At 39.5% G+C, this 17,020-nt stretch overlaps 1 protein-coding gene across 1 annotated transcript in view; it reads right to left on the bottom strand.

The window, feature by feature from the left end:
* SLC9A9 (solute carrier family 9, subfamily A (NHE9, cation proton antiporter 9), member 9) overlaps nucleotides 1-17,020 on the bottom strand; it is a 611,074-nt gene that overhangs the window by 109,396 nt on the left and 484,658 nt on the right. The window contains exon 13 of the mRNA XM_011958071.1: nucleotides 11,577-11,631. Coding sequence (XP_011813461.1) covers nucleotides 11,577-11,631 — 55 coding nt within the window. The remainder of the gene's footprint in view (nucleotides 1-11,576; nucleotides 11,632-17,020) is intronic.

The raw sequence follows: 17,020 nt of genomic DNA, 5'->3' as shown, positions 1-17,020 counted from the left end.
TCATCATATTCTTAACTAATACCTGACACATTTCACAATTCAGTTAGTGTGATAACTCATATATACATGTTCACAAGCACATGCATGTGTGCGCACATACACACACACGCCCTAACAAACAATTTTCCCTGGAACAAGAAGATCCTGATTCATGCTAATAACAAAACCCAGAGCCACTACTGCCATAGTAAAGATAAGAGTCTCACATTTAGATTTGTGATTCCATTCTTTAGTATTTTGTATGTGTCTAAAAACAAAGCAAAACAATATGTCTTCCTACAAAACCCACTTCAACATCACTTTCACAATGGCTAGCCATGACAGAAAACTGGATCATAAACATATGATAGGATTCAGGTATTGGATAATTGGCAGCAAAGGACTGTGATCCTTGAAAGAAGGGAACAAATGAGGTGAGCCCTCTATTCTCCTTGACTTGCTGCCTGTAAGTCCTTCCCTTGAAGGTAAGGAGATAGAGTTCAAGCAGAGAACAGCAGTCTCACTGAGTTGAAGAGCTAGAGATGGGAGTTAGGGTACCGCTGGAGTGGCTGTGTACAGAGAGGAGGAAACTGCACAGAGAGGACACCTAGAAGCCTGTGGAGATGTTTCCCATAGGTCCTTGGTTGAACACTGACCTGTACATGCACAGGTTGAGGTTCACAAAGGCTTGCAGGGAGAAACTCTTGTGAAACTGAGAAATAAATGGAGAGATTGAGATCACATGGTGCTAGGAAACGCTGCAGTTTGGTCCAGCAAAAGCCAAAAGTCAGCTATTCTATTGAGACCTCAGAAAAAAGCATGCTTTATGAGTAAACACAATGTTCTAGAATAATGACCATGCCCTAAAACCGAGGATGAAATGAAAATGTATCAAGGAAGGCAAGCATAGAACTAAGGCTTACAAGATTTTAACAGATTGATTGAATAAAATTCAGCGACCTTTATAGAATACTCCACACTCCATTCAATGTAATATTCATAATGCCTAGCATGTCACAACAACTGCTAGACATGGGAGGAAGCAGGAAAGCATGACCTGCAGCCAGAAGAAACGTAACTTACAGAAACAGAACTTCAAATGGCTCAGATGCTGGAATTAACAGGCAATGGCATTAAAATACTCTAAAAAATATACTAGGGAATTTAAAGACAAAGAGACAATGAAAACACAAGTGAAGATTTCAGAAGGATGTAAATGGTATTAAAAGAACAAAATGGAAATTCTAGAACCAGGCAAGAGAAGGAAATAAAGGGCATCCAAATGGGAAAACAAGAAGTCAAGCAGTTAACTGTTCACTGAGGATATGATTGTACACCTAGAAAACCCTAAAGACTCCTCCAAAAGACAACTGAATTTGATAAAGTAATTCAGTAAAGTCTCAGGTTACAAAATCAGTGTACACAAATCAGTAGCACTGCTGTCTACCAACAGTGACCAAGATGAGAATCAAATCAAGAACTCAATCCCTTTTACAACAGCTTCAAAGAAAGATAAAATACCTAGGAATATACTTAACCAAGGAGTTGAAAGATCTCTATGAGTAGAACTACAAAAACACTGCTGAAAGAAATCATAGATCCATACAAATGGAAACATATAGATTAGAAGAAGCAATATTCATGAAAGTGACCATAGCGCCTAAAGCAGTCTACAGATTCAATGCAGTTCCTATCAAAATAACTATCGTTTTTCACAGAATGAGAAAAAACAACTCTAAAATTCATATGGAACAAAAAGAGCCTGAAGAGTCAAAGCAATCCTAAGCAAAAAGAACAAATCTGGAGGCGTCACATTACTGGACTTCCAATTATACTACTAAGGCTATAGTTACCAAAACAGCATGGTACTGGTAAAAGAGTAGAACATAGACCAATGGAATGGTCTAAATGGTGCTGGGAAAATTGGATAGCCACATGTAGAATAATGAAAGTGAACCTCTCTTTCTCTCACCTTATTAAAAAAAAAAACTGAAGATGGATTAAAGACATAAATCTAAGGCCTGAAACCATAAAAATTCTAGAAGATAATCTAGGAAAAACTCTTCTGGACATTGACCTAGGCAAAGAATTAATGACTAAGACCCCAAAAGCAAATGCAAATAAAACAAAAATAAATGGGGCCTAATTAACCTAAAAAACTTCTGTGTAGCAAAATACATTATCAATAGAGAAAACTACAGAATGGGATAAAATATTTGCAAACTATGCATCTGACAAGAAACTAGTATCCAGAACCTATAAGGAACTCAATCGGATCAAGAAAAATAATCCCATTAAAAGGTGGACAAATGACATGAATAGACATTTCTCAAAAGAAGAAATACAAATGGCAAAAAAAAATGGAAAAATGCTCAACATTACTATTTATCAGGGAAATGTAAATTAAAGCCACAATGAGATACTACTTTACTCCTGCAAGAATGGCCATTATTAAAATGTCAAAAAATAATAGTTGTTGGGATGAATGTGATGAAAAGGGAATGCTTATATACTACTGATGGGAATTTAAATTAGTGCAATCTCTGTGGAAAACAGTATGGAGATTTCTTAAAGAACTAAAAGTAGATTTACCATTTGATCCAGCAATTCCACTACTGGGTATCTACCCGAAGGAAAATAAGTCCATATATCAAAAAGACACCTGCACGCGTATATTTATTGCAATACAATTCACAACTGTGAAGATATGGCACCAACCTAAGTGCCCATTGGCCAATGAGTGGCTAAAGAAAATGTGGTATACATATACCATTGAACATTTCTCAGCCATAAAAAAGAATGAAATAATGTCTTTTGCAGCAACTTGGATGGAGTGAGAGGCCATTATTCTAAATGAAATAACTCAGGAATCAAAAACCAAATAACTTTTGTTCTTACTTATCAATGCAAGCTAAGCTATGGTTATGTCAAGGCATACAGACTGACATAATGAAATTGAGAGACTTAGAAGAGGGAGGTTGAGAGGAGCTAAGGATTAAAAAACTCCACATTGGGTACCACGTATACCACTCCAGTGATGGGTGCACTAAAATCTCAGACTTCACCACTTTATAGTTCATCCATGTAACCAAAAACCGCTGTATCCCCAAAGCCACTGAAATAGTAAAAAAAAAAAAAAAAAAAAAAAAAAAAAAAACCATTAAAAATTTCTAGAACCAAAAAGTACAATATTTGGAATTAAAAATTTACTAGATCAGCTTAAGGGCAGATTGGATACTAAGAAGAAAGTGTCAGTGAACTTGAAAAGAGATCAGTAAAAATTATGCAATTTGTAGAATCCAGAGAAACAAGATTAAAATAGACTAATACTTAAGTGATATGAGAAAAAAATATTAAGTAGCCTAATATATATAAGATTGGAGGGCTAGAAAGAGGGCAGTATGAACATGGAGAACAAAAATTTTTCAAAAAGCAATAGTTGAATATTTCCTAAATTTGATGAAAATATCAACCGAGAGTTCCAAGAAACTCAGTGAAAACAAATTAGGATACATTTAAAGAAAGCTAGGCATATAAGAATCAAACTTCTAAAAACTAGAGATAAAGATAAAAATCTTAAAAGCAACCAGGGAAAGACGGAGCATATTATGTTCCAGGAAATTAAAAAAAATTCAACTGACTTCTATCAGAAAAAATGGAGGCCAGAGACCAGGCACCGTGGCTCACGCCTGTAATCCCAGCACTTTGGGAGGCCGAGGTGGGCGGATCAGGAGGTCAGGAGATTGAGACCATCCTGGCTAACACTGTGAAACCCCGTCTGTACTAAAAATACAAAAAATTAGCCGGTGTGGTGGCGGGCGCCTATAGTCCCAGCTACTCGGGTACTCTGGAGGCTAAGGCAGGAGAATGGCCTGAACCTGGGAGGCGGAGTTTGCAGTGAGCCAAGATGGCGCCACTGCACTCCAACTTGGGAGACAACGAGACTCTGTCTCAAAAGAAAACAAACAAACAAACAAAAAACAAAACAAAAAAAAAGGAGGCCAGAACACAACAGAATGTGATTTTCAAATCGTTGACTTTCAAAGAAGACAATCATCAAACCAGAATTCTATATCTGGTGAAAAGCATATGAAGCACTATTTAACAGATAAAGAAACAGGAAAATTCCTAATCATAATTGGAGGTTTTATTTTAAATGTTTAAATTATTTTTTAAAACCATTTTTTGTGGGTACATAGTAGGTATATATATTTATGGGGCACATGGGATGTTTTGATACAGGCATGCAATGTGAAATAAGCACATTATGGAGAATGGGGTATCTATCCCCTCAAGCATTTATCCTTTGAATTGCATACAAACCAGTTACACTCTTTAAATTATTTTAAAATATACAATTAAGTTATTATTGCCTAGAGTCACTTTATTTTGCTATCAAATAGTAGGTCTTATTCATCTTTTCTATTTTTTTGTGCTCATTAACCATCCCCACCTTACCCACTTCCCCAAACCCCTACTATTCTTCCTAGACACTTCTGACCATCCTTCTACTTTCTAGATCCATGAGTTCAATTGTTCGATTGGAGGTTTTATCAGTAACTGATAAAATAAGTAGACAAAAACAAGTTGACATAATTTGCACTTACTGAGCTATGCCAACTGGATTCTGCAGTCGTTTGGTATAGTATTGAAACAGTTGCAAGAATACGCATTGAAGTACACACAGAATATTCCCCAAGATATATCAATTGGAATCAATAAAAGAAGTATCAGTACATTTCGAAAGTCTGAAACTGTACAGATTACTATAAGGTCCAAACGGTTGACGTTGGCCCATGTGACCTAATATATGGCAGATTAATTGCATTAGAGATGCCATTTTTTCATCCCTGTATCCACAGCCTTTTCCATGTAAATCTGCAGTTCTTTTGACCAAATAGGAGTCATTTATTCATACATCTGTTTTTTAGGATGACCTTGTAATTTTCTCTGCTCAACAGAATGTAGCAGCAGTGCCAACATATCACTTCTGATGCTCAGCCTCAAGAAACCTTGCCTGTTTTTGCTTACATTCTTGCCCTCTGTCATGGCCAGGAGAAAAACACACTCAGGGTAGCCCACTGGTCCCAGATGAGATGAGAATCATGTGGTACACAGCTGAGGCACTTAAGTCATCCCTATTAAAGTTATCCTAGATCAGCCGACAGCTCTCCAACTCCAGACATATGAGCAAGCCTAGCTAAGATCAGCAGTTATCTAGCAAATTGTAGCTGACCTTAGATATATGAACAAGTCCACTGTAGAAAAACTGAACCCCAAAGACTTCTGAGATAAGTATTTATTGTTCATGCCTCTGAGATTTTGTTTGTTATGCAGCATTATGTGGCAATAGATAACTGATCCTGCCTATATCTCTGATTCATAGCTTATAGTACTCTTGGTGGCTCACTGTAGCTATACTTGCATCTATGCTATTTCTCGAACAGGTAGGCATATTCCTGCCTCAAAACCCTTGTCTTGTCTGGTATGTTCTTCCTTTAGACATCTGCCTGAATAAGAGCTAAAGACTCAACCCTTGATGGGAGGAAGTAACAAGCAGAGAATGATGCAGGTTGGCCCTCTCCTCCTGGGAGACAGCAGAGCCTGCTGCACTGTGAGTGAAGGATGACACAGGTTGCAGTAGGAAAAGACCTCCTAGACAATGGACCCATACTCACAGCTTACTGGGTTTGGGTGAAGGGAAGGATTCCAAGGATGAGGAATATACTCTAGCCTCTTGAAATGAGAATATGCTTGATACTCTCGATAGGGTTGGGAAATGAGGCTGGCCAGGAGTTAACGGGGAAAGGATTACTCAAATGTTGACTGACAGGCTATCTTACTGGGAAGAAAGAACACATTTATAGATTGGATGTGGTGCAATGGTGAGAATGAAACAGCTTTGGCCTTTAGTTCTGGTTCAGCCCATCACCAGTTTGTTGTCTTGGGAAAATTAATTATTTGAACTCCAATTTCATCATTTGTAAAACAGGAGTGATATAGGTATCTTGATTGGTCAAGGCAAAGATTAAATGTGATTATGTATATATACACATATGTATATAATTGTTAATCACTTAATATATAAAAATGCTTATTAAAGTATAGCTACCACCTTCCACTTCTTCCTTGTTATCATTCCTACTTTCTAGAATATGTACTTGCAGGAACTACTGGTAAGATAAAAATACAGAATTTAGTCCTATGCAGTAAAAAGTTAGTAGGGAGAGGACATACTTATGAATCTAAAAATCCATAAGTAAGTATAACCAAAATAAATTCAATGTTGGCCAAGGGAAAACCCAAGATATTTTCTCTGAAATGTTTATTTTTCTCAAAATACCATTAGTTACAATGACATTGGAATGACATGACATTACAAAAACTCTCACCTGGGTCACATCAAATTTTGAGACTAGTATTCTATTTCTGAAATATCTGTGGAAGTGCAGTGTGAAATTTACATTCTATGAGACTAACTCCAACAGTATAGGAGCAATAAACGAAAAAAGTATGGAAAAATGTTGATAATTGTTAAATTTGGGGAATGGGTATGCTGAGATTCATTATTCTCTTATCTTTCTGTTTATTAGGAACATTTGAAAATATTCACAAAGAAAAATTTTATTTAATGACCATGATGACCCCACTATCTACTAAATTAATCTCTTCCCTTCTTGAACCTACTTATATTTCCGAGTCTTGCAACTCTAGATGACTGGGAATAAGAACTATCAATTGTGCAGAAGAACAAATACTTCTATTATTCACCCATGGCCTCTTCCAGGCTTCAAAGGTATTCCAGGTTATGGTTTTCTGGGAGTTAGCAAACAAGTCTTCATTCGCTTTACACCTTTCATATTTTACAGATACTTTGTTGTATCCCTTCTACATTCTAGTCTTTCTGATGGAAAAAATCCTAATCCTTTTAATCCCTGTTGCTCTGACAGCAGGTCCCTGTGTCAGTTATTGAAGTTGCCCTTCTTCAGACCTTTCTCAGCTCTGCTCACTTTCATGCACTGCAGTGACCAGAACTGATCCACCCAGGTTACACACAAGAATAAAGGACAACCAAAACCAGAATTTCAATGAAGGGACTTCCAGAAACAAAAGAAATTTGGAAGGTAACATCGAGAAACCATAAAGAAACAAGCATAGTGTTAGAAAATGAAATTGTATGTAAAAAGATGAAAATTATCCTTATCATAACAGCTGGCAGGGTGGAATGGGGAGACATTTTTTTTTAATGGGCTAATTCTATTACTTTCAAGCTCCAAACCAAACCATCAAGGGAGTCTATCACATTAGAAAAAAACTCAAACCTAACACCATGGGCAATGGACTGGCCCCTGCCCCTGTCTGTTTTTTCCCACTTTTTCTCCATCCGCTCCCACCCTGCTTACTCAGCCCCAGCCATGCTGGCCTTCCTGCTGCTTTTGTGCACACCATAACCCATTGTGACTCCAGTGCCTCCATACTTGCTGTAGCCTCTGCCAGACCACCTGTCCTCAACCCCTTCTCACATGGATTGTTTCTTCCACACATCATTTGGCCTCTGATCAAATGCCACTTCCACCCTGACCAAGTAGCCTCCTCCTCTGTTCTCTATCCTCTGACCTGCTTTACTGTGATCATGCTTTGAATGCACAGAATGTAGTTTACCTTTCTATTATCAGTGTCCCCCATTACAGTATATACTCTGGGAGGAAGACAACTTTGAATTGGTAACTCCTGAATCCTCACATCTAGGTTAGTGCCATAGGAGTGGGTACCAAGAATTACTTGTATGAGTAAATGAATGAATATATGCATGCATTCCAGTTAAGTGGAAGCTCCGGAACCAAACTGTCTGGGTTCAAATTCCACCTCTCCCTTCTGTGTGTTCTTGGGCAAGTTTTGTCTCTGTGTACAATTTCCTTATTTGTAAAATGCATATAATTATAGTACCCACTCAGGGTTATCTTGGAAAATAAGTGAGCAAACGCATATTAGGTGCTTAGAGCAGTGTTAAGAATAATAGCTAGTGCCCAAAGAATATGGGAATGAGTACGATCAAATGGCCAAAGGGAAAAAGAGAAGCAATACTGGCAGCCTTCCTTGAGTAGCAGGAGTTTTCTATTAAAAGACTGAAGACAAGTATGGTGCTCCAGTGACAATCACCTACTCTGAAAAGGTGTGCTTTCAAGTACAAGGAGTCAATTGCAAGGGAAACTTGCTGTTGTGTGGGAGGCTACCTAAGGGTTTTGTTTTTCACGTTTAAGAGGCATGAAATTCACAACTGCAATATCTTCCAGTTCTCAAATTAGCACATTTGCATGAAGTATACATCCAGAGTGTAATATCTGCATATGGAACATGCTCTCTAAAGCTTTTGTGCCTGGTGCAAATAATCGTGTAACACCATTCACATTCTAAAGGTACTGTATGGCAAAAACGAAAGTTGTGATACTAGTAGTTAGTCACAGCTACAAGTTCACATTCCCAAAAGTTATTTTACTTTCCACAACAGAGAACAAAGAAAAAATTTAAAAACATATTAATATATATAATTTTAAATATATATAATTATATAGTTTATTCTTGATTTTGAGTGTATAATCAGTAACAACTATAACTACCTGCAAAATTTTTAGTTTTTGGTAAGTAAGAAGGGTCTTTTGTTTATGTGTTAAGCCTGCCCATTACAAGGATTAACCTATTTGTTAATGCAAACCCAGTTTAATAAATGCAAACCAAGGGGAAACATACAATCCTCCTAAGAATTGGGGTTATATTATATAATCCAACAGAGCAAGAGATGTTGATAATAAGACAGGTGTTGCCAGGCAAAATGAGAGCAGAGAGGTTCTTGACGGTTTGGAAAGTACCAAAAAATGGTCCAGGTTCAGTGGCAGCTGTGCGGACACTATAGCTTGTGTCCTATACCTCCCATCAGAGCCCACTGTTTCCTGTACTTGATACTGAAGATAAGAATTATCCCAATATGTGGAGAAAACCTCTTTCTGAAACGTAACTTCCTTGGTCATCAAACATTATCATGAGTAAGAACACTTACAGGATACTTCTTAAAAATGAAATCATTTGTAGGTAGCAGCAGTTCAGGAGGAGCCATGCCAATGATAATGCTACTTACTTAACATTTAGATAGTGCTCTATGTGTCCTCTACAGGAGGCCCCAAGTGAGAGATTTCTTTAAACACATAGTGATGTTTTGTATCACTTGAGGAGAGGGTATGATTTTTCCTTCCAATGATATGAATTTAATAAATTACCAATTATTATTTCTTTATTTCCCCTTTGGCCATCAGAAAGCTTACTTATGGTTTGACTACAGCAAGTATATAAGGCCTTATGATCTGCTTAGTTATGATTCTTTTTACCCCTCTGATTTTGACTATCTGCTCTTACCAATATTTTTTACTGATTTTTAAAATTCTATAAAAATATTTTACTATTACTATATGTGGTGGTTTAAACTGCCTCCAATCATTCATAAAATGAGATGGGTTTAGCTTAATTAAGTTGGGTCATTTTCATAAACCCCATTTCCCTTATCATAAATAACAGCCTGGAGAGGTAGACGTTATCATTTACATTTTATAGAGAGGGAAACAGAGACCCAAAGGCGTAAACACTTTGCCCAAGACCCCAAATATCACAGCGTTTTCACTGTTCTATGTTATGCTATCCTATTTCTCTAATAAAAAAGTGACTTTTATTAATATAATATCTTCAGGTAAGAGTTGTTACTGATTTAATAATGATGAACTTTGTTTTAAAGTGTCACATGAATGAGATAAAATAAAATACTTTTAAATTATAAAAGAAAGCATTTTGGGCTAGTAGGAAATTTTTACCGATAATGGTATATATGATTGTAGAATATTAGGCAGTTAGAAGATAGAGAATTTTATTTGATGAATTTTATAATTGTGTCTTTTCTTCTTTTAAAGAAAAAGGTATGCAAGAAGGACAAAATTTAGATAAAAGTTTTGCTTGAAGGTAGGAGAATGAATTATTTGACTGATACAAGATGAAAATGCTTTTTAAAAATCAGCCACCACCAGACATTACTGACTATTCATTATAGCCCACCAGTGTAAGGAGATGGGCTTTGATCTCCTTTCTAAGGTCACCAGGCTGGCTCTAATCCCAGTGCTTTGGGCACTCCTGCTGTGCTCCATCCTGCAGTTAGGTGTGTTTCCTGGACAATGGAGTCTGTGGAAACTGCCTGGCCTTGGAACACATGTGACAAAAAAACTCAAAGTACATGAGAGCCAGGATCATCACCAACTTAATTTCCCAGCCTTTTCCACAGAGCATGGGCTCCTTTCTTTGTCTCATCTGTGTGTGCCAGGAAAGCAGTGTCTTGCCCAGGAAAACTCACCAGTTGGGCCTCATTGATGGCATTATTGGAAAAATAAGCATGAAATAAAAGAGAGAGGGAGTCCCTTAGAATACAAATATGCTCATAACACAATTCATTAAGCAATATCACTTATTTATGATATTCTCCTATTACATCTATGTCTGTCTACTTCTAATTTCAGCAAAAAGGTGTAAAATTTCCCTGCATTTGCTTATTTGTGTCAAGTACTGAGTTTAAAATGGCTAGTGCAAAACCGACAATGATAGATTCTACTTTGACATTTGGTTCAAATTCAGTTTGGAGAATGCATTTCCCCTACTTGAGGTGATATGGTTTGGCTATGTTCCCACCCAAACCTCATCTTGAATTATAACTCCCACAATTCCCATGTGCTGTGGGAGGAACCTGGTGGGAGGTAGTTGAATTATGGGGACCAGTCTTTCCCATGCTGTTCTTGTGAGAGTGAATGGGTCTCACTAGATCTGATGGTTTTAAAAACAGTTTCCCTGCACAAGCTCTCTCTTTGACTGCCGCCATCCACGTAAGATGTGACTTGCTTCCCCTTGCCTTCTGCCCTGATTGTGAGGCCTCCCCAGCCATGTGGAACTGTAAGTCCATTAAACCATTTTCCTGTATAAATTACCCAGGCTTGAGTATGTCTTCATCAGCATTGCGAGAACGAACTAATATATCAGGGAAGAGCTCGTTGTTCTAAACAATTACCCCAAAGGATTTTCAGGTCTCTGTAGATAATTGTTGCTCAATTAAGTCAGGAATGGATCACCTAGAGAGTTTCTCGGGCCTCAGACCGGATAAATGAGAAGCCGTCCAGGAGAAATAAGTCAATTTGTTGTTTGTGCAACATACATTGGACATACTTTGTGTAAATTTCACTGAGTCGGCTAGCTAGCAAGTTGCTGGGTAGGGATTTTAACTATGGAGTGCGTCATTCTAAGCCATCATGGTATTGCTTGTACTTTGTAAAGTTTCCAGGCTTCCTGCTGCCATAGAGAGGCTTGCAAGTACATGCTGGTTCTAAGCATTCACATGCTAGAAGTTATCAACACCCTGAATTCCCTTATATTTTATTGTCATCTCATTTGTTTTATCAGCAGAGGAAGCTCCGTTTAGAAATAGCTCCTTGGTCACATGCTGGACAAACATGGAACAGCCTATGGAACAGAACAATCATATCTCTATATTCTGTGCATTGGTTTCTTTGACTTGCCTGGTGTTGTGAGGAGGGATCCTCCTTCAGATTTTCATCCAGGTCCACGCCAACTCTGTTAAAGAAAACCGAAAACTTGTCAATCTCCTGCTGCAGAAGGAATGAGACAGTCTTGCGTGTCAGATGACCTAACCCAAACACAGTGTGTATCTGAGAAAAGATTTGGCAGAAAACTATCCTACCTCTTCTTGAATCAAAAGAACCTCAGATTTATACCAAAATAAGAACTTGAACAGCTGGGCCTCAGGATGCTGGAGAAGTTAAGCATCAACAGCAGCTCTTCACTACTGTCTTTCCTGGCAAGGTAAGCATCCCTGAAACCTAGGATAGCAGCCATCAGGAAAAAGACCTCCATAGCCCCAAAAACACACATTCTGGAGAGAAGGTGGCCTGGTACCTTGGCAACCACCCATTGACCAAAATGCCCTGGGAATGTGTGTGCCCAGCCTGGAGCAGTGTTTCCTGAGGCAGAGTAAACAGAACATTTTTCTAGAGACTTCCCCATAGGGAGGATTCAGACTGTGGAGTTTGAGGTGTATACAGTTTGGGGGCTCTCTCTTTAAGGAAAATAATACAAAAATATAAATACAAAATTGGGAGTGAAAGTGACTCTTCAGAAGGATAAGTCACAAAAAAATTACTATGTTTTTAAAGCTGGCAACTGCAATAGACCTCTCAAAGCCCAGGACAAACACAAAACATTTTAATTAATTAACTGTTTTACACACTGCTAAAATAACTTTCTTCTGGAATTTTTGCCTCCTAACTTTGCTACTCTCTTTATATGATAATGATTTTGTATTAGAGAATAAAAAGATAAGGCAGACTTTCCTCTAGCAAGACTGATAAAAATTGTTGATAGTTAGAAGGCATTAAGGCACGATTTCTTACACACAGACACGCTTGCTATGTGCCTCACTGCTACAGGGTAAGGCCCCGCAAATGCAAGATTTCTGATAAATTTTATTTTATGCAATTCCCATAAGCAATGCACAGTGTACTTATCAGTATACATGCTTTGTCATTGAATATATTCCTGAATTTCCATTTTGACGAGGTTTCAATGAAAACTGCATTTTATATATCTCATGATTAGAAGAATTTTCAACAGAGTCTCCAGCCTGGCTCAATGCATCTCAAACCTTGTTTTTCCTTCACTAACCACAGACTTCTGATGCCAGGCACCATAGGACACGTTTGTATTTAATTCAGACTTGTGCATTATTCCTGTAAGCCATTCCTACTCTGGGGTGGACAGCAGTGGCTTAGCCATGCACAGAAGTGACTGCAGCCCACACGAATGTATCCCATTCAATCTAAACTAAATGCACTCTCAATTCAGTTTCCCCTTACTTGGATCCCCCAAATGCCCACAGCTATTCCAACACCATCTGATCAGAGGAGCAGTATGAGGAAAAGGAAGCTGTAGTGGAAAGAATCAGCAGTTGAACCCAACTGTGTTGAAACTATGTATTTTTTTTGCAAATCTTACAAAAATAAAAGACCATGGGAACACAGTACTGGGGATCTTCCCAAGGCCTTGGAGGGCCAGACCAAGTGAGGGGCCCTGAAACTCAAACTTCCTCTGTTTCCAGGGAGCGTCCCTCTGCTTGCTTCAGCTGGAGTGGGGCAGAGTGGGAGGGCTGGGGAGAGGTCTGGCCCAAGCTCCGACAGAGTCCTTCCTGTGAATCCAGATTTGCTAGACATTTAGGGACTTTTCTTCAAGTCTTGTTTATCATAAACACCTCCGTAATCATCTTTCAGGCCTGCTGTTGGGGTGGGGGAAGCAAAGCCATGTGAGAAGCCTCCAGTCAAGCAAATGTGTAACTCTTTATAAGGAGAACAGTAACGGTAAAGTCCCACCTGTTTAAAATACTTCTGATTCTTCACAGGTAAGTGTCTTGTGGACATGAATAGCCCCATCTCTCTAACCAAGGGGGCAAATTCATAGCTATTTATTCTGTGCTGAAGTTTTTGCCTTTAGGGCACTGGGAAGAGCCTCTGGAGGGGAGGAAACTTTGATTCTTGGAGTAGGAAAACTAGCAATTTGATCTATGTCATCTGAGAAGGAACAAGAAAGGAAAGGGGAGGAGAGAAGGAAAGGATGTCAGGGACGAGAAAGGAGAGGGGAAGGGACCAAGGGACGAAGGGACGAGGGGAGAACAGCAGTGTAGAGAGGGGTGGGGATGGCCTGCCTCTGACAGTGGAACCCAGGTGTGGAGGCTCCCAGCTCACTTCTCTTATGGGGCTAGGGCACTCTCTCAGCTATGTGGTGGATCAGAGCCCTCTGGCAGGTGCTGGCTGTTCCCTAGAAGCTTCATTGCTGGATAAGCCCAGATCTCACGGACGAAGCTGCTGGGCACCCAGGTTGGCAGTGAACTGAAATGAGGGTCTTGGGGCTCCCACCACCGTATCTACTTAGGGCCTTTTCCTAGGTCTCTGTCTAGAAACTTGGAGAGGACAAAAATAGAATTTTACAAGAAGCCCAACATTTAACGTTTGAGGCAGTACTGAGGCCTTTCACTAAAGTGAAAGCTTTTCTTCACAGCAGCAATCACAGCAGACATTCCTGCACAGCTAGATGGGGCAGAGGAAGTGGATGTAATTCTTTCAGTTGATGGGGACTCAGTGGAAGGCATCTCAGAGGCCTGATTGGGAAGAAGCCTGCACCTCCTCCCACATCTCATCTCAGGGCAGGTCCAGAGCAGGACAAATGCCACAAGTGGCTTGAGGAAAGACAACCTCCATGAAAGGTGCTTCCCTCCTGGGGAAGCCAGGGTGAACATGGTCCTTGCCTGCACAGGGCATACAGTTTGGGAGGTTCAATGAGGATAACATAAAAAAAAGTACCACAGCTTAAGTGCCATGAAGGAAACAATGCCTTCTTTCACTTGTGATATTAGGTACTTTTGATGAAAATCTGGCTAATATATGTTTCTTGACTACCTGCCTCCTTAAATAGGGTGTAAGGGGGATATTCTAATCTTAACTGGAGGACTCGACATTGCAACTGGTCCCATAAAGTCTAACACTTGCTGCGTTATAACGCTTTCCGAGAGGTGTATGAACCTTTTTATGACCACAATAAATGGTACCTGGCTACTGTCAAATTTTTTTTTTTTTTTAAATTCTTGTATCTGCCAGTTAGATTGCCTTTATTTTTCCTGGCTGTGACAATATGTCAACATATTGTCCCTATGACCCCCACCCCTTTTAATTTATTGTAGGACTAACCCTGATAAATTTATTTTTATCTATCTATCTATCTATCTATCTATCTAATTCAAATATTATAGGAGGACTTACTTACAATCACACACAATTGTTCTTATAATACCCTTGCACACCCTCAGACTAACTTCCATTGCCTTGGAGGGCAATTTTCTGCCTTTTCTCGATTGTGATATGTAAGCTGACATAGACATGCATGGCACCTTCACACAGCATCCCAGGGGGTATGCAAACATGCCAACTGCATCTGTATCTCTTACTCTCCTCTTCAAGAAAGCAAGTCAGAATATGAAACTGATGTTATTTTAGGGTTAATCATGTATCCACTCACTTTCAAAAACTTTTTACAGCTCTTTTTAATGCATGAACATCCACTTTTGTGCACAAAAGATCATTTATATATAATGAGTTTTTGACAGATTATTAGAAAGAAGACATAATATCGTCCCAGTTTGTGGTGTTACATATATATAGCAGCCCCCTAGGTGAGATCACAGTATGAAGTCCAACCTCCTTAGGTGACATCCAAGGGTCTTTAGCACCTCTCCCTCAATGTTAAGCAGCTACCCTTTCTGCTCATCTGATCTGGACAGTGTCCTGGGTTCGGTAACTGGACTCGTCCTTGTTTCTGAGCCCTGGTACCAAATACAGTCCCTGAGCTCTGGCCAAACGATAATCTGCCAGTTTCTCTCCCATGGACTGGACCCCCTCCCTCCAAACTCCAGGCAGGTATTTTGGGCCATGCTGGCTACCACTGAACTTGTGAGATACCCTGCCTGAACTCCAAGCACTGTCCTCCCTTCTGTCTGATCACCATCTTGGCCCATCCACCACGATGCCCTTCCTAGGTCTCAGATCTCCCATCACTAGAAGTTACTGAGACTTGGAGTGAAGTAGCTGTACTCCTCCAACTCTACTCTCTGCTCCCAAACAGAATCCCTTCTGGGCACCAGAGATCACCTTGTTTTGTCTGTGGCAACCCTGGCTCACCCTTTGCTCACCTGTCTGGTTATACCCAACCATGCAGGGCAAGCTCTACAGTATACATTGGCCCTAGTTGGAATCTGGCCTTCATGATTACCCTGTAGTTGTTGAAGGGTCAGTAAAACCCAGCTGTCAAGAGGGTGGTTTGTAGGCAGACTGCCTGGGTTGAGAAATGTGGCTCTGCTTCTCACTTGCTTTGTGACCTGTGTCACTCACTCTGTCTCCATCTTGGTTTCTTCACTAGCACAATGGGGATAATTAGAGAACCCATTTCACAGGGTTGTGGTGAGGACTAAATGAGAAAATTTAGGACCTGTTATATAGTAAGATTTTAAGAATGTTAGCAGCTATTATTGATATTATTATTTTTCAGTACTTATCAGTGGGGCCAGAGCTCAGTTACTTATTACTTTCAGAGATAAACCCTCCTAGTACTTGTTTCTGCACTGGGCAACCTTTGAATATATAGCAACAACCACAACTGAGCCACAGGGAGCAGCCAGTGTATAGAAAGGATTTCTGGTCTCATAGCAAAACATTGTTTCTGTTTAAAGAGGGCCAAGCTTCCTAGGTTTTGATTTTTTAAAAAATTTATTTCTTTTGTTTTTGAGACACAGTCTTGTTCTGTCACCCAGGATGGAGTACAGTGGTATGTTCTTGGTTCACTGCAACCTCCACCTGCTGGGTTCAAGTGATTCTTTTGCCTCAGCCTCCCGAGTAGCTGGGATTACAAGCGTGTGCCACCACATCCAGCTAATTTTTGAATTTTCAGTAGAGATGGGGTTTTGCCATGTTGCCCAGGCTAGTCTCGAACTGCTGGGCTCAAGTGATCCATCCACCTTGGCTTCCCAAAGTGCTGGGATTACAGGTGTGAGCCATTGTGCCTCGCCTGGTTTTGAATTATTTATAATTTATTGGTAGACTAGTTAGGGTAACAAGGCCACAAAGAAGGAAAAGATGCTGTCTGAGGAGCAAGGGGAAAGAAGGAAGAGGGAAGAGCTGAGCAGAAAGCAAGCAAAGAAAAGGAAGGTGAAAAGGAAAGAAAGAGAAAGAAATACATTATTATAAAGAATAGGTGCCCGTGGTGGATAAATAATTGTAAAGGTGCATGCAGCCTTAGAAAAGGTGAGCCGTTTTTTCATGTGTCTGTTGGCTGTATGAATGTCTTCTTTTGAGAAATGTCTGTTCATATCCTTTCCCCACTTTTTGATGGGGTTGTTTGTTTTTTT

The sequence above is a fragment of the Colobus angolensis genome, unplaced genomic scaffold (genome assembly GCF_000951035.1).
Source record: "Colobus angolensis palliatus isolate OR3802 unplaced genomic scaffold, Cang.pa_1.0 Scaffold46, whole genome shotgun sequence".
Lineage (NCBI taxonomy): Eukaryota > Metazoa > Chordata > Mammalia > Primates > Cercopithecidae > Colobus > Colobus angolensis.
The sequence above is the reverse complement of the archived record's forward strand: the minus strand, read 5'-3'. Positions and strand labels throughout refer to the sequence as shown.